Genomic DNA, 25,500 nt, shown 5'->3' with positions numbered 1-25,500 from the left:
ATGTAATTCAAGGACAAATTCTCCCAGAATTTCTTTGCATGCTGCGAAGGGGTTTGTCATAATAAATCTTTAATGTGGATTGGTTTACACAGCCTTGCACTGCATTGTGCAGGGATAAAATTAACTGTTGAGCCTTTCACTAATATATCACAGGCATATGGTTGGAGAATGGACAGGACCAGGAATTTTCTCTCATCCTTCCCTATGCATTCACCTTAATCCACGCATCAGCTTCCTGTAGGGTGCTGTACATTAACTGTCTGCTTTTACAATATACCTACTGTACAAGTATATTGATTTATGTAAGAAATATCTATCCACTAACACTGAAGAGATGCATGAAATTCTGTCACAGTTCTCTACATATTATGGAGAGTAGCATGTGTAAATAGGGTGACACTGTGCTTGATTGGGTCATTTTGCCTCAACTTAAATTTAATGACAAAAACTATAAATACAAATAAAACGTTATGCTTCACATTAATATAGTTAGAAAATACTTGAGTTAGCATTGCATAAAATGGAAATGCCTGCGCCTTTCGTGCGTAAATTGTGCGTAAAATGCGTTTTATTACCCGAAAATATTAAATCGCCTCTGCCTTCGAGTTACACCTGAGAACTTCAACAGGTGATACAGAACAACAGGTGAGTGACCACAACAGGTGGTTGGCTATGAAACATTTCAAATGTTGTCCGAGCTACCGCCTGGTTATAACTGTAAATTGTTTAATAGAGTAAAAAAACGCAGAATGGCGCAAAACACAGAAGTACAGAACGAGTACTTACATTACCCTCCGCGTGGAGCGCCTTCCTCAGGCCAACGGTCCCTCCCCACTGATCCTCACTGCAGTGAGTCGCTCCAAATGTAGACACAGGCGCAGCTGTGGACAGCTCTCCGTATTAAGGGGGGAAGAGTATAAATAGACGGTCAAGCAGTGGGACGGCCCAGTCACTGTGCAGGAGCCACCCTTGAATATGTCCGCTTCACCCCTGAGCTGTTGCATTTGAAGGGGGCTCCTGAAGGTTGAGGGGTTAACTTAATGTTATCAGCAACTTCGCTGTCTACAAATAAAACAAAGTAAAATAAAAACACAGCTGATAACCTCAAACTAAAGCCCCAACTGTGTCAACTTTTAAAATGTTGTTTAACCGTGCTCGTGCACGTTCTTTGGATAGGCAAATGGAACAATGATGCACACGATGATGAAAATGATCGATTTCAAATAAATGCAAGTACACAAATTAATGTCATTACGTTTGTTAAGGATCAGTCTATGACTACAAAACATGAAACCAACTTTTTTCAGCGAGGAAAGAGGAATGTGTCGTAATTACAGGGGGAAGGGGGTGACCCTTTAGTGCCACAAAACAAATATTAGAAAGTTAAAATGGAAATGATCTTAGATATAAAAGAATAAGGAAATATGTCAATAAGTGAAGATTAAGAATAATTATAAGAGCTTAAATAATGATTTTATATTTTGCAGGAAGCGGTTTTTCTGAATATCCTGTATACCTATTTTTACATAATTTGTATTTTACTTATTATTTCTACTATTTTCCATCCTCCAACTGCTTTTAATAATTTCAAATAAAAAAGTAAAGAGGTTCGGCTTCAAGAACCAAGCCTCCTCCTGTCAAATCTATTGCTGGGATTCCCAACTCATCCTTGGCAGATGACTACAGTCAACTTGGGGCTGATCATCTATGGTTAACTATTAGAAACTATTAGTTACTTCCCAGGTATGATGTACTGTCATGGACTTGAAGAAAGATGTGAACTTGACACCTTTGGAATCAACTGAAACATCCTGAGGACCTTTTATTATAATTATTTATGTATGTATTGAGTATCATCCCATTCTCAATAACCTGCTGGTTCCACTTCATAAATCTACCTGCAGACTCTACGGGCAGAGTGGTGTAACATACAGGAACCCCTGATATGCTCCCAGAAACCTTTCCTTTACATATTCTCTTCTTTATCCTATTAATTTTACTTATACCTTGAAATGTATGTTACCATTTACTCTTTGTGCTGTTAATTGTCCCCATGCAGACAAATACATTCTGTAAATAGAGGCGTTATTATATCTTTTTTTAACTGATCTGTTCCTGTTATTCCTATGTTCTTATTTGTGTGTTTAAGCTAAAAGACTCCTCAAAATTCTGTTGTGCTTGCATGACAATAAAGAACTTGAATCTTGAAATAAAGTTTTGAATTGGACAACATATTAAACTGTAATTTACGTGCAAAGACATAAATGTGTTTTAGTATAAATAAACACATAATGAACCAATGAACAACAAATAATAATAATAATAATAATAATTTGATTAATTATTTCTCAAGTGTTTTCTTATTTCTCTTCTGGTTTCCAGATTCTTTGATGTACTTTTTTTTTTATTTGTTCTTTGTATTTCCTGTTTTTGCACATTTTTTGTTTGTTGTTTGCACAGGGACTCCATACTAAAAGGACACATTATGACTAATGATCAAAATGATAACTCCCCAACATTTTCAAAGACATTGCTGCAGAAACTGGGGACTGAGTTGAAGATCCTCTGCAAAGGATGACCTCCTTTCAGTATAAGACATGCTCCGACAGCTCCCCCTTCCTTCACAACTTCAAACTGCAAATTCCTATCAGACCTGCATCAACAGTTCTCACACATGCACAGAACCAATGGTGATGCATTCAGAGGCACAGACAAGAGGTGAAAGGCAGTTATATACGGAAATGCTTCTTTTATGAACAGTATAACCCATACAAAAATATCGTGTACAATCTATTAATACAAACATAAATACCGTTACAAATAAATGAATAAAGAAATAAAGAGTTGCATTTCTTTGATGCTTTTAAGAACTAAAAAACTTAGTTGAAGTACAAAATAAATAACTCATAACTTAAAGGTGTTCATAATATTCTCTCAGTGGCATCTAGTAAACCAAAATTCCTTCTTATTAAAGCAACTCAAACACAACAAAGTAGCTCCACAACTGGGGAGAAAACTTTCAAATATGTCTGAAACTTAACAAAGAACATGCTGCTCCTTTAACCACAAGAAGGGAGGGTAAATTTATCTCAAAGGTGATGTGCCATAAGATCCTGCTACAAGTCAAGCTAAGAAGTGTTGAAACCTCTCCCCTCACCATATTTTCTCATGATGCTGGTGATACCATTTAAAATCTTTCAGCCAAAGTGTACGGTGGATTTTATGGCACAACTATTAGTCGATTTCCCTGTTTCCAGAATCTCAGAGCAGCAGCAGTTCAAATCCTCCTCCTCCTTCTCTTCACTCAATCAAATCTTCAGTGCTTCCCAAAGAAAGGATGAGCCAGGGCTTTGGCAGCTGAGATGCGACCACTCGGGCTGAATAGCAAACATTGCTGTGGGTGAGAAGATGTCACAGCTTGTTAAGTTTAAAGGCCAATTATTGCCTCTTCGCCCTGAGACCAAAGTCTTAGAGCTGTTGCAGTGATGATTTTTGTATTGAATCAATCTAAATGAATCAGAAATTCTTATATATTAACATTTTGATTAATATGATTCATCAAACCAGATATTCAAAACACAAAAAACAGGCTTTTTGTATCTATAAGTTGTATGGCAACATAAAATAAGCAGCTCTGCAGCTTGCAAATGTTTCCTATTTATAGCTGCGCTGGCGGCATATGGCTCTGGGGACGGCGACATTGCACAGTTGTTCCACCACTTTTGTCCTGACTGACAAATATTCAACTGTTGAATTGGTTTGCATGACGTTTGGTTCAAATATTTATGCATCCATCAGTATCTCAGAGCTTGAATCTATCCTGTAGGCTACTAACGTTTCCCTCAGCCTCAACCTAAATTAAGACAGTTCACAGGGTAAATACTACACCGTAAATATGCTCACCATGGCAACATAAGCTAAACATGCAACACTGAGTTTAATTATAAGCTAACAAAACTGCTAGCATGGCTGTACATGCTACATCATGTAAGAAATTACTAATTTAATTTAGTAAACTAATTACCATTTTATTTAATATCTCACCACTACATATTTTTAGTTTACTCTGTCCTCATGAAACAATATATTAGGATATAACTTCCGCTAAGCCGATTTATTCACTCAATTTTTTACAAATATTCTGAACAAAAACAGCATCTGTTGTTAAATGGGTCAAAAATAAGATCTTGTTTACTAAGAATCTACTATAAACTCAAACCAATTGCACACATTAAAAAAAATCTGCCTCATGTACAGTTGCTCAGCTCTAATTTTTTAAGATGTTTTCTTTGCAGCAGATCCTTTCTGTCCTAAAAGTTGGAAGGTGGGGCTCTTGTACATTTGGTATCCTACAGATGATCAACTGGACTGAGAGTTGGGAATTTAGAGGCAAAGTCAACAGCTTGAATACTGACATTTAGTTAAATCATCCCTGGAAAATTTTTACAGTGTGGCAGGATCTATCACTGCTGAAGGGTGCCACAGCCATCTTGAAGGCACCACTATCTCGGAGATGTGAACACCACATACTTCCCTGCAGGCCATTCCCCAGAATATCAAACTGCTAACAAGCTGATTAGCCCACTTTCTTTCATGCATCCTGTTGCCTTCACTTTTGCAGGTAAATAACATCCATAAAGCTGGACATACAATGTTATTTTTAATGCTTCTGTATAAAGATCGATTCTCCCTTCAGCTGTTTTTAAGTTTTTTTAAATAGTGAGACAGTTTATTTCTCATATTGCAGCATTCGTCTAATAACCCATTCAACACATTAACTTAAAGAACTGCAGGCTCCAGACTTCATTTTTCGCATTTTGTTACCATTTTCCAGACCAGAGCATCATTTTACAACTAGGCACACCAGTTCAACATCAAAATATCTTGTGTTTGTTGTTGTTAGTTTAAATCTTATGAGACATATGAGTGGGTAAGAATTGGTGCAACTGTATGAGTGTAATCATAGCTTGTATTTGCAGGACAGAAGAGCTAGTGTGATACTAAAAACACAGATGTGCTCACAGATAGCAGGTCTTTCTCATCTGGGTCCAGGTTGGGCAGCAGCTCTGTGCAGGAACCTTTGGGTCCCCAGCTCTCTGAGTATGAGATCGGGCTGTCCTGAGGCCAGTCCTCCTTGCGGGGCAAACCAATCACCCTGAGCAAAGACGACAAGGAACCACTGAACATCAACAGTAATCCATCTGAGGTCACACAGATACAGGTTACACAGAGTCATTCTGGGTAAAAGTGACTGTTCTAATTTTACACTGTTTTTATTTATTTATTTCAATTTACTGGGAAAAGCATGAAAATAAAATTATGTACTCAACAGAATAAACTTCATTCCAAAGGTATCACAGACTTTTACAGAGAACAAAAACACTCACTCAAAGATTTTCTGCAGCTGCTGCACCTCTGTGTATCCCTTGAACAACGGTCTGGAGGATAACAAGAATCAAGAAAATCAAGAATCAAGAAAAGTCTCTCTGTTTAAGCAAATGCACAAAAAGTAGCATCCCTTCTTTTTTAGTTCCTCACCTCAAGAGGAAGAGCTCAGCAAAGATGCAGCCAGCACTCCACATGTCCACAGAGGACATGTACGTCGAGTTCAGCAGCACCTCAGGAGCTCGGTACCACAGCGTCACCACCTGTGCAGAATCAGGAAAAAATATGAGACGTAAATCCTCTCCACCGGGGAGGAAAAAGACCATATAATACAGAAAAAATAATAGCATTAATACTTACACCTGGAGTAAGAGCTATGTTGAAGGCATGCATCCGTGCAAGTCCAAAGTCTGTGATTTTAATTTCTCCACGGCTACTGATCAGGATGTTATCTGGTTTCAAGTCTCGGTGCAGCACCAGGTTGGTGTGTAAGAAGTCCAGCCCTTGTAGCAGCTGCAGCATCACATCCTGGAAGCAACATGGCAGCAATTAGTATTCTGTCTCGAGAGCTGTGATGTTAAAGTAAAAACAGCCCATGACTTTGCACCTTTATGCACTCGCGGCTCAGTCCGGGGGCAGGAACTTTAGAGAGGTAGGTGAACAGGTCCTGGTCAATGTATTCCAGGACCAGCGTGAGGTCCAGAGTTGAGCCCATTGGTACAACAGATGCATCCAAAAGCCTGCAGAACATGCAGGCGATAATGTTGAAAAAAAATCCTTGTGCAAGTAAATTTCACCAGGGCTTTCAGGGGAGCCCTATTTTCGGGCGTGCACCGCAACTTCTCAAGTCACATGCACACACATATATATTAGTGCGCGTAGCACTTCCAAAAAGAACTCTGCTGTTACTGTATGCAGCTTGTTTAAAACGGGGATGAAACGTTCTTTTAACCACAAAAGGAAGCATAAGAAGTATTTGCTGCATGGACTCTTACAGCACAAAACAAACGATGCTGCTGTCCATGATGCTGAAGGAAACAGACCAGATCACCTAAGCATTTGAAAGATTTAATTCACTTAAATAAATTAATAAACACACAAAGCTGAAAAATGTACGTTTTTTTAAACATCTGGAACCTTATTAAAAAATTTAATGTAACCTGAAAGTGGACTATTTTTTGGGGCTCACCCTTAAAGTATCAGCTGAATGTCTTTAGGGGAGCTCCTTTGCCTTTCAGGGGAGCTGAGCTCCCCTTAACTCCACCATAATTCGAAACATGTGTACTACACAGTAGTAGATGATTTATCACTCTAGTGTTTTGTAGCGGTTGTGAATCCTTTCTATGTAAATATCACCTAAAACATCAACAGAATTCCATATAAATCTGGATGGTCATTATCAGATCAGTTTGCCCTTGAGGGAAAAAGAACTCATGCCAAGTAACAGGGAAGTTGTTGAGCTGCTTGTTTTGCATCAGAACAGGAGGCTTCAGAAGGACTCGTCCTTTCACTTTGGATATACAGCATTTATGGATGATACAGCAACATGTAGCTCTTCGGCTTTTGGAAGAGTTCTTCAAACCTTTTCAGACAGAAGAGGATTTGTGTGGCAGGAAGCTGAAGCTGGATGAGGAGCAGTCGCTGTGCATCATGGGACATCGACAATAACTTTGATTCAGATTATACCTTGATCTGATTTGATGGACTGATTTGATATGGAATAATGATTCCCACAGACTTGTGTAAAAAGGAAAAGAAGACAGTGCTTTTAGAATGTGAACTCATACAGACATTGATTTTTAACTGACTTTATTTAATGTCTCCTACTTGTTTGGATTTATTATGTAATAACTTACTAATTAGTATTTCCTAGTTTTCTACTTATGATTTGACTTAGTTTTTTGTTAAAAAAAAATATGCACAGCAATATGTCATATATGCATATGCAAAAAAAGATCCCTTTGGATGCATGCGATTTTTTTTAAACAAGTAAATACAACAGTTAAAAATCAGGCATTAGCTTTTCTGCAAAGAGTGGGGTATAAAATTAAGCAAATACCACATCGCAGCTGTGAGATTTTACTGTATGAATTAGATATATTACACATAAACCTACTTGACTATGTTGGGATGATTGAAATGCCCCATTTTACGCAGCAGCGCCACCTCTCGGATCATGAAGGGAGGTATTCCAGTCTCTGACGTGTCACAGCTTAAGTGGAACTTCTTCACCGCCAGGAGGCGCTGTTTCTCCCCGACCTCCCTGGCTTTATACACTTTACCGAAGGAGCCTTCTCCCACCTCAGTCAGGAGCTCGTAACTCAAATGTCGAGTGCACACGTTCATTTCCCTCCAAATTCAGCTTCAGTTAACCTAAACTTAAAGAAGAAAATGCCAATATAGGGTGACAATCGTTAAATTAGTCGTGCTTTCTTATTTTAGCTGCATCCACAGTAAGCTAGCAATCGAGACTCTTAATTTAATAGGTTAACTAGCCGGTAATTAACTACCTGTCACATATATCTCATAAACCATCTGTTGTAATGTTGGTTTGAAGCTGCTAAATGTTGTTTAACTTTGCTGTTGGTTGCATAACATGTTTTAACTTCACCTCAGACTGCTGCTCGGCGCCCACAAGTCTCCGTCCCCACTAGCGGCAAGAAAGTACCTAATAATTTCGTTCGCCAGTATAAGAAATTATGAGGAAAATCACACCCCCTTCTATTCGCCAACTAATCAGAAAACTTAAAATATAAAAAAATATTAATAAAAAAAACCCCACCAACTAATAAGAAAGCTTAAAATTATTTAGCCCATTCGTTGCACACGTGCCCGAGCCACTGTCATACCCATATAAAAGTATGGTGCGTTCAGGTGTATACGTAGGGAAATTCATAGTCCAGTGCATTCAAAACAAACAGGCAAATAAAATAATTATTGTTAAAACAGTTTGTTTGTTTTTTTTATTTGTTTTGGCATTTACCCAAAAAAGAAAGATGTGAAAGAAGTGTTCAATTATTACTTGTGTTGATAATTGTTATTTTCAAAGTAAAAAAAAAATATTTTTACAATTTCATAAACAGGACACATTACTGAGATTATAACAAATGTATTGTTTGTAAATAAATGGTATAATTAGGCACATACCGAAGTACAATTAAACAATAAATTTACATAAATTAACTCAAACAGTGTTATATTCCTTATGTTTGAATGACTGAGGCTAAAAGCTCAACATCCTCATTAATAAACCTGCAACATGTCTCATATTACAGTTTAACCAAACTGAGGCAATACAATAAAATTAGTGAAGGCGTGAAAAGATCAAAGCACAGACACAACTTTCTGTGAGGCTTTGAGCTGTAAAGATGCAGCACATCACTACTTAGTTACAGTATATCAGCAGTTACTCCCCTTTCAATTTATTGTTAATAGATTTTGTCCTCTTTGGCAGAGCAATGGTGTCAAGATGGAGGTTGCGGTTGAGAATGACTGAGCCGCAGGTGAGAGCTCCAGCAAGGGCACCGGCGAAACCACACAAAAACACATCCTGGCCTGTGAAACAAGCAACGGAAAGTTAGGTAAATTCAGAAGAGTTTAAAATGCTGTAGATTGTTTAATGATGCATGCACCTGTCAGAAAGAGGTTCTTCAGGGGCGTTTGAGGCCTTAGTGTAGCACTGAGTTCAGGGCTGAATCGAGCAAGGCCATGATCTACTCCGTATATTTCACCTTTGGGAGCTCCAATATAGTGTGTGTTTGTGAGTGGGGTTCCTGCATCGATGTATTCAATCTGTTCAAACAAACAAACAAAAAAAAAAAGAATTGTAAATATATTCTTTTAGCCTAGTTTCGTTCATTTTAACCAAATGTCTCCAGTCTGACCAACACTAAATTTAGCGATTTCAGACTTTTAAAAAGCAGAAACTATTTAAAGTGCAACAGATTATTCTATTATTCATATTTGTTTGTTGGGTAGAGGTTAGTTGAATTAGGTGATAGGTTTTATAGTCAGAGACATCTAGTAGCACACTGCAGTAACAGTCAAGTCAACAGTGAGTGGTAGCAGCATACTGCACAATGACAATAACAAGTAGCCAATTTATTAGGTTGTTTGCTTCAAATTGATGGTTTACAACAAGAAATGTTAACGGCCAGTCACTTTGAGTATCTAAGTATCTTAGTTGTTAGTCTCTCTATGCTAATTTCCAGCTAATCTCCCTAGAAGAATGAGTCGTTAGCATCTTCATGCTAACATCCAGCTAAATTCCATGCTAATCTTCACACACATGCTGCTAGCCTGTCCATGCTAATGTTCAGACAATACAGCAGAGGATCCAAAGAGTAGCTGCATTATTTAAAATGAGTGGTTGCCTTCTCGTCTGCCATTGATCAGTTGAATCAGTAGCTGGACTCAGCAAATTACATAACATGTTACAAATACATAACCTCTGCTGAATGTTCAAAAGCCTTCATTTTAGTTGTCTTATTGCTCCATGTACCATCTGATACCAAGCACTGCAATCCCTCCTCCTTTAGTCTTACTGCTCCGTCTACTGCTTCTTTCTGCCATGTAGAGAAGTCCAGAATATCTAAATATGTTGCTCATAGTACCAAAAAAATAGCTTCTGTTCATCTAAACTAGTTACATGTTTGGATTCGGGGACATTTCAGAACCCTGTAACTGCTGCGTTTAAGGAGTTTGTTTTCCAACAAATCTGAGGAAATGCTTTTTCAAAAGACAAACAACACACTACTAATAACTATATGGTACCTGAGAACAAAAATAGCATGAAATGATGTAAAAATTGGTATTTGCAGGAACTGGTAATATGAAAAAATCTTGAAAAATGTGTCATCTTGGGGCAAAAACTTTCACTCTAAATTATTTTAGAATTAAAAGATGACAGTTTTTTTCAACATACTAACATAATCACCACAGATTGGTAATTAAACTTTAACATTTCAGTGATTACGAAGGGCAGAAAGTCTCTTGTATGTCAGAATCTCCACACACGTTTCTAATTTCTTCCTCTGTTGGTCCTGAAAAATCATAATTACCTACAGTCAGGTGTAATAATGCTTGTCTAATATCTTAGTGATCACAGTTCCAGTGATAGCTTCACATATTAGTAACAGAATTCTTGTTTTTAAGCATTTAAGTGCATGTATCATGGGCAAATGTCTGACCAACAGAACACGTTGCCTTGAAATGTTGGTTTTAAGGGAGCTAATTTAAAGGTCAAATATTGTACGCATCTCCATATGAACTGTCTTTTGTTTGTTTAAAGTGAAATTTATGACCAAATATGTGTAGAAAACCATTGGATGTTAAAATAGAGATGTTCTTGCAATATAAAATGCACCCAACAATTATCTACAATAACAAACGAAATGGTACTTCTGTAGTTGTAAACTAATATAAGGAGGGTTTAAGGCTGCAGGAGCTGGACCTGCTTTCAGGAAGATTTGCTGTAGTATATTTTTGGTGCATTTATGGTAGGTTAAAACATGAGGAACCCGTCTGAAAAAGTGCAAAAGCATAGTACTCAAGGTGACTCAGTCATACTGTCCTCAGCCATCAAGAAGTGAGAAGACAGCAGAGAGAATCAAAGACTTCACCTTGTCTCTGGTGATCTTGGGGAACACATCCATGACCACCTCCAGAGCCGAGTCAATGAACGCTTGTTTCAGACTTTTGTAGTCTGGCCCTCTGCTCGTAACTTTTCCATCCTTCCACTCCTCAAACCACGCATAGTTGGCAAAACTGACCAGACTCAAAGTAGACTTTCCTAGAAAGAACAAAAGAAATGATGCATCTGAAGCAGTGTGTTCACTGGTCACGTAGTGATCTCATGCATCTTTACCAGGTGATCTCTCCTCCCAGGTCGGATCTTTAGCTGATGGAGACGCGACAAACACCAGAGGTATCTTCTTAGAAGACTCCTCTCTCTCTCCATTCATGTATTTCTCCACCCTTTAAAAGAAACAGGTGATTCTTGTAAAGCTTGGACCAAAATCTGCATCTCTTGCAGCATGCGGAGACTTGCATACTGAAGTTTATACTGGCCTCACAAACTAAAAAGAGCTATAGATTGAAAGAAAAAGTGACATACAGTTCATCATAATTGTTCTCAGGAAAGATCCAGTAGTTGTCTGCTTTTAGGCCGAATTCCTCCTTGGTTCCATTCAAACCAATGAAGATACTCAGGCCACCATCACCGTGCTTCATCATACTGAGCTGCTTCTGGATAGCTGCAAGAGTAGAGTCACAGCACAGGTTACAAAAAAGAAGCAGGATGAAAGCAAATGTTACAGCTATGAGTCATTGTACTCATTTGAGGAAAAATAAAATACAGGAACAAGTAGAACTTTGCAGCAATTATGCTGCAAAGTTCTCATGTGCAGTTATGATTAGTCACTAAAACACCAGGCAGATGATAAAACCAGATAATCTTATAATAGTTTAGGCCATTTTAAAGTAAAAAAAGTGACTCAACCTACAGACTTGTCAATTTTGAATATTTGCTGTTTTATATGTTACTGAAAAGTACATTTTTGAGTTTCCGTGAAGTTGTTTTTAATCATACTAACATATTTTTTTAGACAAATTGTCAGCTGAACAAAAATAACCAAAAGAGGCAGCACTGGCTCCAGTCTTACCAGGCATGGCCTGGAGCTCTTTGGGCAGCAGCTTCTCATAGGTGTTGTAGATGCCAGCGTCAGAAATGACCACTGGGGCATGGACATGAATTTCCTCCTGGCCTTTCAACACACTCACACCTGAAACCATAAAACAAATGTAAATTTATTTTTATCACCCTGCTGGGTGTGATGAACTGAGGAAAATCCCTCCTACCGTAAGCTTCTTTGGCATCGTTGAACAGGACACGGTTGACTGGGGCTCGAACCAGAACAGCACCCCCTGCCTTCTCAACGATGGGGATCATGTGGTAGGCAATTTCACTGGCGCCTCCTTTAGGGTACCAGGCGCCATTGAGGAAGTGAGCGACCAGCAAGCTGTGCATGCCAAAGCTGGCATCCTTTGGAATGTTACCTGCCGACCGGAGAAGGAACGAAAAACTGTGAGCATAATGTTGACCAGTTAATCAGATCCCACAAACAGAGTTGCAGCCCAACCTACCATAGGTGCCAAAGATGTAAGTAAAGACAGCTCTGAGGTCCTTGTTCTCTGTCAGCTCATTGACCACGTCTGTTAGGCTGCGGGAGGCCATTTTAAAGAAGAAAGACAGATGTCTGATGAGGCCTGTGTAGATCAGGAACTTAGCCAATGGGAGGGGGCAGAGCTTCAGCACAGCAAGGAACCAAACGGCATTCCCAGTTTTCTGAGGACAATGCATGAAACAAGGATGATGGTCAGAGTGGCATGACAAGGACACTAAAGTGTCATCAATGTAGTTCTGTTTATGTTTGTACCTTGTAGGTTCTCCATTAAAACCCATTCAAATCTGGAGTTTATGGCCAACACATGTTCCATAAAAAATGTGCCTACTACATAAACAGTCTTTACGTTGGTTTATTAAGAAAAACATTAACGTTTACAGACTTCAGTCGATCCACTCCCAATTTAACCTGTTTGGTTCTTCTCTGATACAAATTAACACGGTCAGAAAAACTGTGAGCTCTCCTACCCCTTGTGTTCTCCAGGGAACCAAAACCAAACTCCCCACTGCCTTGATGCAGTCTGCCGTAAACCTTCTTAAAAAAGGTACAGGCTCTCATTATTTGTCCTTCTACTGTTAACACGTATACACATACATCATATAACACAGATCAAATATCAGATACCAAAGTTACAATAATAGTGCAAGTAATAACTCAGCAAGAAAAATCACTGAATTTATTCTTTTTAAATGTAACCAAAAAATTAAACCAGGATCAAATTCAAACATGGTCAATTATCAACTGAAGTTACTATAAAGTACGTACAGCAGGTTATGCATATGGCACCTACATACATACTTATTTCTTTTATGCACAATAAACATTGTTTTAGTTTGACATGTACTTCCATGTTTCATAGAAGGTGTTCAAACATTTCTAAATTAAACCTTTTTTCCTCTTGAAGGTGTTTGTGCAGAAATATGAAAACTTCACGACATGGTCCCAAACACCTACCACTCCCACCAATAGGTGGCACTGTAACAATCATAGCTACTTTCTAATTTAATTCATTAATCCCAGCTGGGAAATTCTTTCTCTGCTTTTAACTCATCCTAGTTGCTAGGAGCAGTGGGCTGCCAGATTCCAGCACCCGGGGGAGCAGTTGAGGGTTAAGGGCCTTGCTCAGGGGCCCACAGTGGTTTTTACCTTAGTTGCCAACCTATAAATTTAGTCTATATTCATCTAAATCTCTTGTTTTAAAAGGTTTTCTGTTTTGTTTTGCTTTTAAACTTCATTTTCATCATGGTCTTGCAATTTCTGGCAAGACTATTTGCTTTTACTCACTCCTATCTTTATATATTAATGATTATTAATGTATTTAACATTTAATTGTATTTTCTTTTACTCCAATCTTTTTGTTTTTTGTTTTTTCCTAGTTTGGTATGAATATATTTTTCATTTAATAAATGAGATGATGCGGTGACCTACCGGTCCAGTATTTTCTAGGAAAATAATAAAGAAGCATCGAAGCTCCTTTCTTAGCATTTAGAGAATTTAAGCGGTTGTCGTACTTCCAAGTCATTTTACTAAGTCTTTTTCAGTTTAGCAAATTTAACAACTATTAAACCTCAGTGTCTTTTACAAGTGATGCAGACTGTACATCTTTGTAAATATGAAAATGCAAGATTTAAATCCTTTGGTGACTAAATTTTACTTAATAGGCAAGCATTTTATACTTAGACATTTGTGTGATCACTGAGGCAAAAAAAAGTTATCTTATCATTGTTGCTCATGGCTACTACACTTATTATTTCTTGGGTTAAAGGATAACTGGCCAGGTGAGGATTCATATTTCACAGGAGAGTCAAATTTAAACCTGCGCTGTGCTGCTCATTCTTGTAAACTGCAATGAGCCATTAACCAAATAATATTCTGAAAAAATATTTGGTGCACCACACTGCCACTTTAAATAGAAAATGATTAGATTAGATTGTGTAATGTTGCAGTTATAGAGTCCTAGGCAGATACTCCGACCTTTGAATTTGATCAGACAACATCAGCTGATGAGGACAGAGAGGTTTTTCTGTACAAAGTGCAGCTACAAAGTTCACACTGAGAAAAATTCATATTCACACTGAAAGTGTTTAAGGTATTATGGAAGTTTTTGTACTGAAGCACATGTTGATCATGGCATCCTACCTTGACCAGCCTCGTGTACTCATCGATTGCCTTCTCCTCTCCAGGGAAACACTTCTTTAGCTCCTCTGGAAAGCGAGTATGACCACTGTAGATGGGGTAGCAGCGTCGATTTTCTGGAGGTCCTAGGACAACATGGTCAAAAGGGTTCTCCAGAGGCTCCCATTGCAGCTGTCCGTTGGTCAACTGGTCCAGCATGCAGCGAAATGGCTTGTGCGCCAACAGCTCACCAATGTAATGGATTCCTATGGTTTACAAGAATTAGACATGAGCAAAACTTAAATATCTGAAGGTAAACAGATAAGTCCATGTCATCATGCTAAATTTAAGAGAGCTTTTAGATTTCTAATTTCCCCCGTGAGGATAACATATTTAAGCCATTTGTCTCACCAACATCAAACTCAAAGCCCTTCTCTGTGAACGTGTGACAGCATCCTCCAGCCCGGTCATGCTGCTCCAAAACCAGCACTTTCTTTCCAACTTTAGCCAACAGCACAGCAATCCCAAGCCCACCAGCGCCACTGCCGATGACGATTGCATCCAGGTTCTCTGGTATCTTACTGGCCAGGAAACCTATAGAAAAGACATAGAAACAAAACATGGGTGCATTTAAAACAAAGAAATATGATATAATAATTATTCCAAGAGCAAAGCATCAAACTCCATATTCTTTATATCAGCTTCACAGATGGATGCAAAATCTGCTTGCTTTCTTGTCACTAAACAATGAAAAGGATGGATCTCTGAACTAATTAACTTATGATATAATAGGTTTTAAAAAAAATTGAGCAGATATTTTTGCGACATTATCTGCAACTCTACATCTCTAATACAATTCCACAAATTCTTCCACTGTAAAGATACTGAAAACAAGCACCCACTGTAAAACAAGTCTGCAGAGCTTAGGTTTTGTCTACTACCCATGCGCCACATACTATCACCTATGAAAATGAACGACTTTGATAGTTAAACTTACCTTGCTTCAGTACTTTATTCTTCTCTTTCCTATCGTGAACCATCTTTTTTAACGGTTCTCGAGTGTCCTTCTCAAAGGGGTTTGGTCCGGAGCTTCCGAAGACATATTTCAATATAAATAATATCAATGCAACACAAATAATAGGCCAAATGATCAACATTTTGACTGTGAAGTCCACGACTACTGTTGGGTTCGCTTCCTTATAAGATTCATATTATATCCGCCCACAAACTGATTGGCAATGAAACTGTCCAATCACAGACGGTAATGTAGCGACTTTCTGGTGTTCTGACCAATTAGCGTAAAGTTTGATGTGGTTGGATGAGCCGTGAGACAGAAGCGACATCTCGTTTCCAAACATATTACACAATCGTAGTTGACCTCTGTAACTACTTTACACACTTTACAATAATCAACTGAACCGTAAAAACTATTTTTGACACGAATCCACACCAACGTTTGCCAAAGTTTATTCTGCAATTTACTCTTGGTTGTCTGAAGAAACAAGATATAGTGGCAATTTAACAATAATTCTCTTAAATAGGGGTCTTGTAGCATGTGAAAAAAGCACACAACCACAGCCTGGCACCTCCTTCTCATACTGATCACCAGTTTAATCACACACTGCTGTGGGATGGCATCTCATTCTTCAGCCAGCATTTGCCACAAGTAAACCAATGATCACTCTGGCATGAATGTCAAACCCAAGCTGATCCCATTAAGTTGTCTGTTGGGTTCAGGTCAGACAGCAGGGAAGCCATTCAATGCCTTCCACTCTCAAATTCAGGAGGTAGTCTGATAAACTCTCTGTTGGGATGAGTCTTGTCATCTTGGAGGACAGAGTTTAGACATGGGACTGACACTGACTGCAGAATCTTACCATTCACACCATCAAAAACTTTTTCTCTATCAGTGCAGCAATTGGCACATCCTCTCCACACTCCACATTCCTTCACATCCAACTTGGTTTGCAGAAAACCAGCTTGAAGTTGCCCTATAAGCATGGGTCCTACCAGTCAAATGTGGCATACTTGGAGCAGGCACCGACTACTGTAGCCGGGTCCATCTTCACAGAAGCTGCTAATTAGGCGTCAGTCTCATGGGGAACCAGAAGATCAAGACAAGAGTCATTAGTGGATTAAGCTGTTTGACATTGGCAGAGATTTGGCCAGTTTTTATGGATGCGATCTACATACTCAACTCTGCTGCTCACCACACAGAAGCGTTTCCTTAAATATGTAGCACCATTTGAAAGAGAGAGAGAAAAAAACAGGTTTTCAAAGGAAAGGTTTATTTCTAAGAAGCATTCTAACAACAAAGAAATAATTCACCAACCACAATTTCCTTTATGTTTTGCTATTCATTCATTCATTATCTTAACCACTTAGTCCATTACAGGTCGCGGGTAAGCTGGAGCCTATCCCAGCATTTTAGCAGGTGAGAGGCAGGGTACACCATGGACAGGTCACCAGTCTGTCGCAGGGCCAACATAGATATGGACAAGCAACCATTCACACACACCCACTCACTCCTAGGGAGAATTTAGAATAACATGCAAACTCCACACAGAAAGGCCACCGCCCCAGGTTCACACCTCTCCCCAGCTGAGGCTTGAACCAGCGACCTTCTTGCTGTGAGGCTGCGGTGCTGACCACCACACCGCTAATAAACATTTTAGTTTTGGTTTATCAATGAAAAGCTCCAGTTTATTTATATCTAAAATTTTAACAAATATGAATACTTTTTAATGTTAATAGTTTAAGATTTATAGGTCCTTATTTAATTTTCACTGTGCATTATTTATTTTTATATGAGTAACTTGTCAGTAGATTATTAGCAACATAGCATATCGTCAAGGAAAAAAAATATCACCACACATGAAACTAGTTTTAAAAAGGCCACAAATGAACATAACATTTTTTAGTTTCATTTAAATGAAGGTTTGTGGTCTGGAGCAAGATGACTTCAGTTGTGATTTCTTTTTCATTCAGTTGACATCCATATTATAAAAGCACATAAAAAAAAACTCAGCATCTTTCAGTTGATTAATTTATTGTTTTGCTCAAAAAGAAAAAAAAATATCACCTGCATCTTCACATTCCCTGCTTGCCTCAAAACACTACTTTTTTTTTTGTGGCTGTTTTATCCTTTTTTTTTGTTTTTAAACATGTTTGCAAACATAACGTTTTACATAAGAAACACTTTGATTTGGGACATTTCCCAAGTCATCCACTCTGCCCTTCTAACAAGTCCAGGCTGCTGTTTGTAAAACCCAGGTCCAACACCCACCATAAAACCTCTCCCACTTTGAAAGAATGTTCACCATCAGTATGCTGGATGAGGTGAAATATTAATTTTCATTTATTTTTCACTTCCTGCGTTAGATAAAAGCGTGTTATTTGTCAAATATCTATACAGCAAAAACCTCAGTGCAGCATTTACTGTCTATGCAAACCAATTTACTTTCTATTTTTTATAGTTTACTGGATTAATTAAATACATTTCATACTGATTTTCAGACTTTTTTAAATTGAAGTCTGCATGATGAGCTCAGAAATTCTTCAAAAGTAACCTGTTGTACTTATGGTTTCTGATTTTGCTGAGCACTCACATTATTTTTGAGAAGATATGGGATCAAGACAGTGGATGTTGCAACTGGGACACATTTAAATAAAGATTTCATAAAAAATTTAATTCTTGCTGATAAACGCATGTAACAAACCCTGTCAGAATGCCTTCAGCATCTACATAGCAGTCCAACCTGATAAATAATGATTGATTTTCGTCTCCAACTGAGCTGATCCATTATAAGTCTGTGTTGCAGGGTTTCCTTTGTTAGAGCTGTAAGCTGGGAAGGAGAAGGGAGGCTGAAGGTTAATATAGATGATCGGGAGCTCCAGAAGATGAATGCTGACTCTGGCATCAACTTGTAGCAGTGCTGAAACACCTTCTGTGATTGCTGGAAAAGTGTGATGAAGTTTAAAAAGAGAGAGACAACCATGACAAGAAACTCTGAACAGAAGCCCTTATCTCGTGTCCACTTTTGGTATTTATTACCTCAATTCTTTCTCTTTAAAATATTTTTGCTCATTTTGATATTTTCCTCTCTCTAAAACGTAAGAATGACCGGTTTATTTTAATTGCAAATAGCACTTCCAACATTTATAAGTAAAATAAAAACAGTAAGTTCTAGTCTGCATGTGTTAGGGCAGAAACTGCAGTAATGTTGGAGATTATTTACATGTACTGTAGATTCTGTAGACAAGCCAAGAGTGAGCATTTTGGTGGCCAGTACTCTGTGCAAACCATTCTCATGTGTTTGTGTGGTTTGGTACAATCAAGACAGCTTTCAGATGAAATACAGTTGTTTGGGATGGTAACTACAATGGCTTAAGGTCCATGTGACTGAGGGAGTGGGAGAAGCTGATCGCTTTCCCTGCCTCCCTGCCTGGCAGCGGTAGTGCAGGTCAAAGTTCAGAAGGTCAGAAAGGAAAAAATGGACGTTGGGTTTCCTTTCCAAAAGCAGGAAGTCATCGTTCCGCGGTGCGGTCTCCTGGCCCGTTGGTGACGCGTGCTTATGGCATAAGAGGGATGTCACTGAAGAACCAACCCAACCTAAGGAAGTAACAGAAGCATGAGGAAACATGTGGAAACGTCAGCCAACAGGAATCATCGTTCTACTGCTCAAAAGGATGAAAACATGATGGCAACTTGTGGAAACATCCGAGCTTAAATCTATACGATAAATAAATCTGGTTTTTTTTGTCTATATATTACAATGTACTTTCTTTTTTTTTATTTATTTATTTTTTTTTTTATTACAAATTATTACAATGTACTTTCTATAAGTACACAATAACTGTTGTTATAAATGAACCAATTTTTAAATATATCTTTGCTCATTTGTAGCAGATAATTATTCAGTTATTAAAAAGTTCAGTTAAAAAAAGTAGGAGTAGCTCATGTTCCCATTGATAGCAACTGAAAAAATGGGCACAGAAGCTTTTTATAACTAATATTTACTGCTTTTGAAAAGCAAGAGAAAATATTTTTAAAAAAGTGATCCTAGAAATGTACCTTTTCTGACCCCATGCTGGGACACTTCCAATTGTACAGATAATACTGTAGGTTCCCATCACCGATGCCAAACTTCAGCTTTTCCAAGAAAGTCTTGTTTTCCATTAGATCCAGTGCATTAAAGACATCAAAGCCTTTCTGTAGAGACAAATAAGAAAAAAAACATAAGTTCCCTGTGTGTGTGTGTGTGTGTGTGTGTGTGTGTGTGTGTGTGTGTGTGTATGAGCACTTTCAGAAATCGTGTGTTTAAAAAGGTTGAAAACAGACCGATTTTGCCAGAATGAGGGCATCAGACATCAGGTCAAGCAGGGGGGTGGTAGTGTGCACGTTGTAGAAGGAGTATGCTGCTTTTAGACTGTGGTGCACGGGGTGATTCATAATGGTAGAGGGCAGTGTGTAGAAACTCAGGAAATCCGTCACTTTTCCATCGTTCTGTCAGAGAACAACACCACCATCTCAATCCATCTATGCAAGGATAGTTTGAACAAAGTATTTAGTCTGGGCTGAAATTTTGTCCGGGGAAACCTTTACCTCCACCAGGTAAGTGTCGATAATGTTCTCTTGAGGGAGCAACCAGTGTGCCACCTCCTCCTGGTTCATGACAGGCACGAGGTTGAACTGGCTCAGGTACTCACGGAGGAGGTTATTCACCACCGGTATGTCCTTCTTGGTCATTGGACGAAGACCAGTAGTCTTTGGGGCCTAAAGGAGAGAAGACAAAGAGGAGGAAGTTAAAAACATGATGAAAGACAAGGTTATCTTTTTATATGATGGCAAATTTATGCTTTCCACCAACCTCAGGCAAGCGGTACAGCTTCATGGTGCGCTGCATAGTCATGTTCCTGCTCAGGTGGGAAAACTTTACTTCGATTAGTTTCCGTGGGTTCAAAGAGCGATGCCAGTACCTGCAAGAGTGAAGCACAATCCTGTAAATGTAAGGCCGTAAAAGAAGAAAAAGGTAGATCACCTCTTTGTTGGACAAACCTGCAGGTGCCCACAGGTTTGGGCAGCACCACACCGGCAGTGTACACCGCTTGGAAGATGCCCTGCAGGTTGACCCGTCTGGTGATCTCTCTGATCAGCACTGGAGCAACTCGCTTGGCACGGAGCTTCTTATGGACGCAGAGGAAATTGATCTCAACCATGTTCTTTTCTCTAAAAAAAAAAAAAAAAAAAAAAAAATCATGAAGAAAATCATGATTTTTTATTATCACATACAGATGCTTATGTTTCCAGATGTTTCAGCCATTAAATGAACTTGGCACTCTACAATCCACTCCATATTACTACGTTGACTCACATTTCATAGATTCGGATTGTGGCTGGAATGGCACTGATAAATCCAACCAACTTCTGGTTGGAGTTCACCCTCACTCCACAATGCCACTGAGGCAACCACCCTGGAGGCCGCAGAGCCCTGAGACAGGGACAAGCCAGTCAGTTATTTAGAGTGATACTTAAAAGGCACATTCTCGCCAGACATAAAACTGAAAATTTTATTGTATATTACCAGAGCAGAAACTCCGGAGAGTAGTCAAATCTGAACATGTTGTCATCATCTTCCACATAGTTCTCATTCAGAAGAGTGTACAGCTCCTTAAGCTGGTGTTAAAAAAACAGAATTCACTCAAAAACAGTGTATAAACAGTTTGTAACCAACGTTATAAAAAGCTTAACTTGTAAAACCATTCAATAACATAAAAATCTGTACAAATTAACCAGTAATACACACTATCTAATATATAATTTAAGCATCATTTCAGGCAAGTTGTTCTGTTACTACTTTAAGATCCATGCACATCCACATGTGCAATTTTTTTACTATGGATTAGGAGATTATTTTCTCTGGATTTAACACTTTTTCTTGTAATCATTATTAATTAATCCCTTAAAAATATAAGATAAGGCTGTTACATTCTAGTTGGCATGATGTGAAAGACTAAATCAAGTAACAGAGCACTCACAGCTCAGGATCTCACCCATGAAGGATTTATTTAAGTATAATTTAACCCTCTCTTACCACAGCAGAGTTTCCCAGGTCAAGTGTGTCCCAACTGAAGCCCTGGGGGAGGCTGTAAGGCTCCTCCCTAATTTGGTCTTTATCAGGTTCAATGCAGCCATGTGATGTCACAGTCTCCCCTAAAGGTAAACAAAGCGCACTTTGAGACTAAGAACATGCATGCAGTAAAGAACATTGTTTATGAGTCCTTAGTTTTAATTAAGAAGAACTTAAAAGCATGACACATGTCACACCTAGCTTGGGAACAGGTTGTGTATCCCAAAACTGGTAACTTCTCCGACTCGCCTCCTCCATGGTTTTTGCTGGACCTTGTCCAACAGAAAACAGTTCAATGGCCTTTTGGATCTCCTGTAGCTTATCAGCTGGCAATGAATTCACCTATATGAAAATTTTTAAAGAAGTGAAATTATTTTAAAAAATACAACTAATAAAAAAGGTTGTACTATACAAAAGAATAAGATCTCTTTTATAGGGTTCACTTGTGAAGAACAAAGTACGCATGATGCTTTCGATCCTAATGTCTTGCTTTGTTGTAGTGGCATTGACTATACCTTTGGTAAATTACACAAAAACTGCACTGGTTTTATTTCTTTTTGCTTTTTAGGTGAACCCCCCATTTTAAATTGCTATTTGACTTGCCTTGGCAAGTGGGTCCTGAGCTGCTTCGGTGGCACCAGATTTCTTCTTCTTTTTCTGCTTCTTTTTCTTCTTCTTGGCGCCAGTGTCATCACCCAGACCCCGGTCCCTGGAAGAAGACAAACAGATATACCACCCAGTAAGAAAGCCATGTTCTGGTGAAATTATCATTATTTGTTTTTTTAACAAGTTACAGTATCTAAGCTGATTACAGGTGAACACAATTCAAAGATATAAACAACCAAAACAATACACTCAAATCATGCCCTCTCTAAGCAAAAGCAACTCCATTGTTCACTGATGCAAAAACATATTTCCAAGTACACTATACGACAAAAAAAGATCTTGTTCGTGTTTTAGTTAAAAGGTAAAAAAAAAAAAATTGAAAGAATTTTTTTAAATGATGAGTAATCAGTTTAGTTTCCAGTCTAATCCTTTGAGCTCCATTCACATTAATCCTTCATACTATGCAGACCATAAACAAAACAAACAATGATCTGTTAAAATGGGGAGTGCCAGTTGTGGCACTCAGGCAGGTGAAGAAACAACTGCACTTGCCTAATTTCTAAACAGAAACCGAGTCATATCCTGGGAAGACAGATAAAATGCAGTGTTCAGAAAACATGTAGTCAAATTTTTTTTTTTTGGACATGAAAGTTTTACATAAAAGTAGTATCAAGATGTTAAGGCAAACAAAACTGAATGAATTCAAATACTGTCCAACAACCTCTCTCTCTTCCCCCCCCCCCCCCCCATTTCATGAGTTCAAACCTGAGAAGCCACACAACACCTCCCATACATCCTGACAATGACAGCGTACTTACAGAGGATAATCTCATTAGTGTCCAAGAGAGGAGGTCAAGCACTGGCCTGTATTTGTAACCCCAGCGCAGATGGTGAATCACATGACCTCTGGAAGAAGAGTATGTCGGATCTACGCGTGTGTACATATGCATGTACAAGAGGTCAGTGAGTGTCTGGGACAATGGACAACAAAACATTCAATAGTTTGTTCTCCAGGCTTCTATGTCAACGGAGAAGAGCAGCTAACAGCCAGAACCACTCTTTGTTACTGTGCTTGGTGAAGGGGGACTGCATGTGCTGCTAGGGAAGCAAGTGAAGCCAGTGATCTGATTCACTGCAATTAACAGGGTCATCATATTCCCTTAGCAGTAATAGTGCCATTACATCCTAGATATTTTCATTGTCCCATGACTCTGCTCTGCAAACATAGTAAAGTAATATATTCAAAGGTATGCCTACACCTCGTGATTTTTCAGAAGGCATTGTTTATATATATATATATATATATATATATACACACACACATATTATATATGGGGGGTAAAAGTATGCTAAAAATGAGGACGGCATTGCTCTCATCCATAGATTGAACATATTTCCGTGACTAAAAACAAAATCAATGACCCTAACACTCTTTGATTAACAAGGCCAGAGCAAAGGTACATATGCATTTGTGACAACATATATATTCTACTTGTTTCACTTTTGATTTGGCACAGCATCCACACACAGACAATGGGGGTTTGACAGCTAAGTTAGCATAAAAGCTAACGAGCTAAATGTTAACTGGAGTCGACCAGTTACAGTCAGTCTGCGGCAGCATAATGAACATTTTATCACGTCAACGGCTTCACGGACTTATATTTTTCCTATGAGATGCACAAGTAGAATAAAATGTTGTGTTTTGTGAAAAGATTTGCCTTCAGTCGCATTTAGATTTTCCCCTTCTGCCCCCATGCTACGCCTAGCTAACATAGCTGAAAGGATTCGATATTAAATCCCTCCCACGTGCGAGACTGAACTCAAGCTCCGCCAATCAGATCATATAACTGACAAGAACGCAGAGTTTCTAGCTAATAGGAAGAAAGCAAATGGGCTGGACAAAACCCAACGATGGCTGTCTATCTTCAGCTGCTCGCCAAGGCTTTGGTTAGCATTCGCTTTGGCAAACCGTAAAGCAGGTTAGCTCATTTTACACTCCCGTACGAGCACGTACTACATTCTTACCCATCATCAAAGTGATGCTCTTCATTTTCACAGTCGCTACAATGCCCATGGTCCTCTACATCTTCTTTCCCCGGCATCGGTGCTGTCTCATTCTCATCCGCCATCTTCAACCAGGAAGTGAGTGGCCACCGCGTGCCCTCGACTGCTTTAAACCTGCTTTGATGCTATTGGCTCAGCGATGGAAGCGATCGTAACGTCTACACATTTTTTTCGTGATAGTGTCAAAATATTTACAGTAAACTAAATCGAATGAAAGAGTCGTGACAAGTTAATATATACACCTTTGCTTTTGATGTCCCGCGACCCCTGAAAAAGTTGATTAACATGTAGTGTAATGTTTTCCTTCACACACAAAAACATGGACATTAGAGCCATGTGATCTGCCACAACGAAAACTGAAATGCGCTGGGACTGACTGGAAGCATGTATAAAATCTTTTAAAACTAAAGTTGCTGATTAACGCAGAACATGTGCGGGTTTTAAACACATGCCGCAATAAATGTCGATCTATGATTCCTATTTATTCCCAATGAGATAATTTTAACACACATGATAACACATGCAACTGTAAACGGAAATGATCTTTTAAAGCTACGATTTTGACCAATTTTTAAAGATTCTCACATATCTATAAAAGCTTATCAGACGCTTATAGTCACCATAATCTTTCTAGCACACCAGATTTATCAATGACTAATTTATATACTAGCAGAATCATTGGATTAGTAAATAACCCATGAACATTATTTTATGACATGCAATATTAATGCATAAGTTTTTAAAATTCAGCTTAATTATGAGTAGAAATATTCATACACTGAATAACAAAAAGTGAAATTTGTGACACTATAATGTGATGATCTATAAAGCATGTTTCTTTGTCATTAATTCCTCATTTAAAAAGCTATAGTTCATTGGTCCTCTGCAGGTTTTAGCTGTCCAGAGATGAAAGACCTATTAAATGCAAAACAATCATAAATGTATGACTTCATCTTGATCTGTGCTTAACATATCCACACAGTGTTTATCTTTATATTAAATGGTAAAGAAAACAA

The 25,500-nt window shown here is 38.5% G+C and overlaps 4 protein-coding genes across 5 annotated transcripts in view; all 4 read right to left on the bottom strand.

The window, feature by feature from the left end:
- The window catches only part of svilc (supervillin c), a 28,360-nt gene extending 27,405 nt beyond the window's left edge, over positions 1-955 (bottom strand). Inside the window, exon 1 of the mRNA XM_041969237.1 lies at positions 787-955. The gene's annotated coding sequence lies outside the window, so the exon portion shown is untranslated. The remainder of the gene's footprint in view (positions 1-786) is intronic.
- A 1,777-nt stretch (positions 956-2,732) lies between these two features.
- On the bottom strand, positions 2,733-8,331 carry cdk21 (cyclin-dependent kinase 21). 2 transcript variants are annotated; one of them, XM_042011443.1, is made up of 8 exons: positions 7,997-8,331; positions 7,502-7,763; positions 5,993-6,125; positions 5,746-5,913; positions 5,539-5,648; positions 5,388-5,438; positions 5,023-5,155; positions 2,733-3,394 (listed from the first exon to the last, which is right to left on the bottom strand). In XM_042011443.1, the coding sequence occupies exons 2-8, from the start codon at positions 7,729-7,731 to the stop codon at positions 3,317-3,319; spliced, it is 903 nt and encodes a 300-aa protein (XP_041867377.1). In that variant the 5' UTR covers positions 7,732-7,763; positions 7,997-8,331; the 3' UTR covers positions 2,733-3,316. The 2 variants fall into 2 exon arrangements, with proteins under 2 accessions (XP_041867377.1, XP_041867370.1); XM_042011436.1 differs by having other exon boundaries at positions 7,502-7,758.
- A 147-nt stretch (positions 8,332-8,478) lies between these two features.
- Positions 8,479-15,872, bottom strand: retsat.2 (retinol saturase, tandem duplicate 2). Its single transcript, XM_042011432.1, has 11 exons — positions 15,682-15,872; positions 15,096-15,278; positions 14,709-14,950; positions 12,529-12,730; positions 12,244-12,441; positions 12,048-12,167; positions 11,501-11,639; positions 11,252-11,361; positions 11,007-11,176; positions 9,018-9,177; positions 8,479-8,940 (listed from the first exon to the last, which is right to left on the bottom strand). Exons 1-11 carry the CDS (start codon positions 15,839-15,841, stop codon positions 8,792-8,794), a joined length of 1,833 nt encoding a protein of 610 aa, XP_041867366.1. The 5' UTR covers positions 15,842-15,872; the 3' UTR covers positions 8,479-8,791.
- Positions 15,873-17,815: 1,943 nt separating this feature from the next.
- LOC121656783 (glycylpeptide N-tetradecanoyltransferase 1-like) lies at positions 17,816-24,579 on the bottom strand. The gene is made up of 12 exons (XM_042011913.1): positions 24,446-24,579; positions 22,418-22,523; positions 22,012-22,156; positions 21,779-21,897; positions 21,269-21,360; positions 21,059-21,175; positions 20,743-20,913; positions 20,555-20,663; positions 20,290-20,460; positions 20,026-20,190; positions 19,759-19,896; positions 17,816-19,296 (listed from the first exon to the last, which is right to left on the bottom strand). The coding sequence occupies exons 1-12, from the start codon at positions 24,547-24,549 to the stop codon at positions 19,276-19,278; spliced, it is 1,458 nt and encodes a 485-aa protein (XP_041867847.1). The 5' UTR covers positions 24,550-24,579; the 3' UTR covers positions 17,816-19,275.
- Positions 24,580-25,500: the final 921 nt, after the last annotated feature.

This window comes from Melanotaenia boesemani, chromosome 2 (genome assembly GCF_017639745.1).
Source record: "Melanotaenia boesemani isolate fMelBoe1 chromosome 2, fMelBoe1.pri, whole genome shotgun sequence".
In the NCBI taxonomy this organism is placed as follows: Eukaryota; Metazoa; Chordata; class Actinopteri; order Atheriniformes; family Melanotaeniidae; genus Melanotaenia; species Melanotaenia boesemani.
The sequence above is the reverse complement of the archived record's forward strand: the minus strand, read 5'-3'. Positions and strand labels throughout refer to the sequence as shown.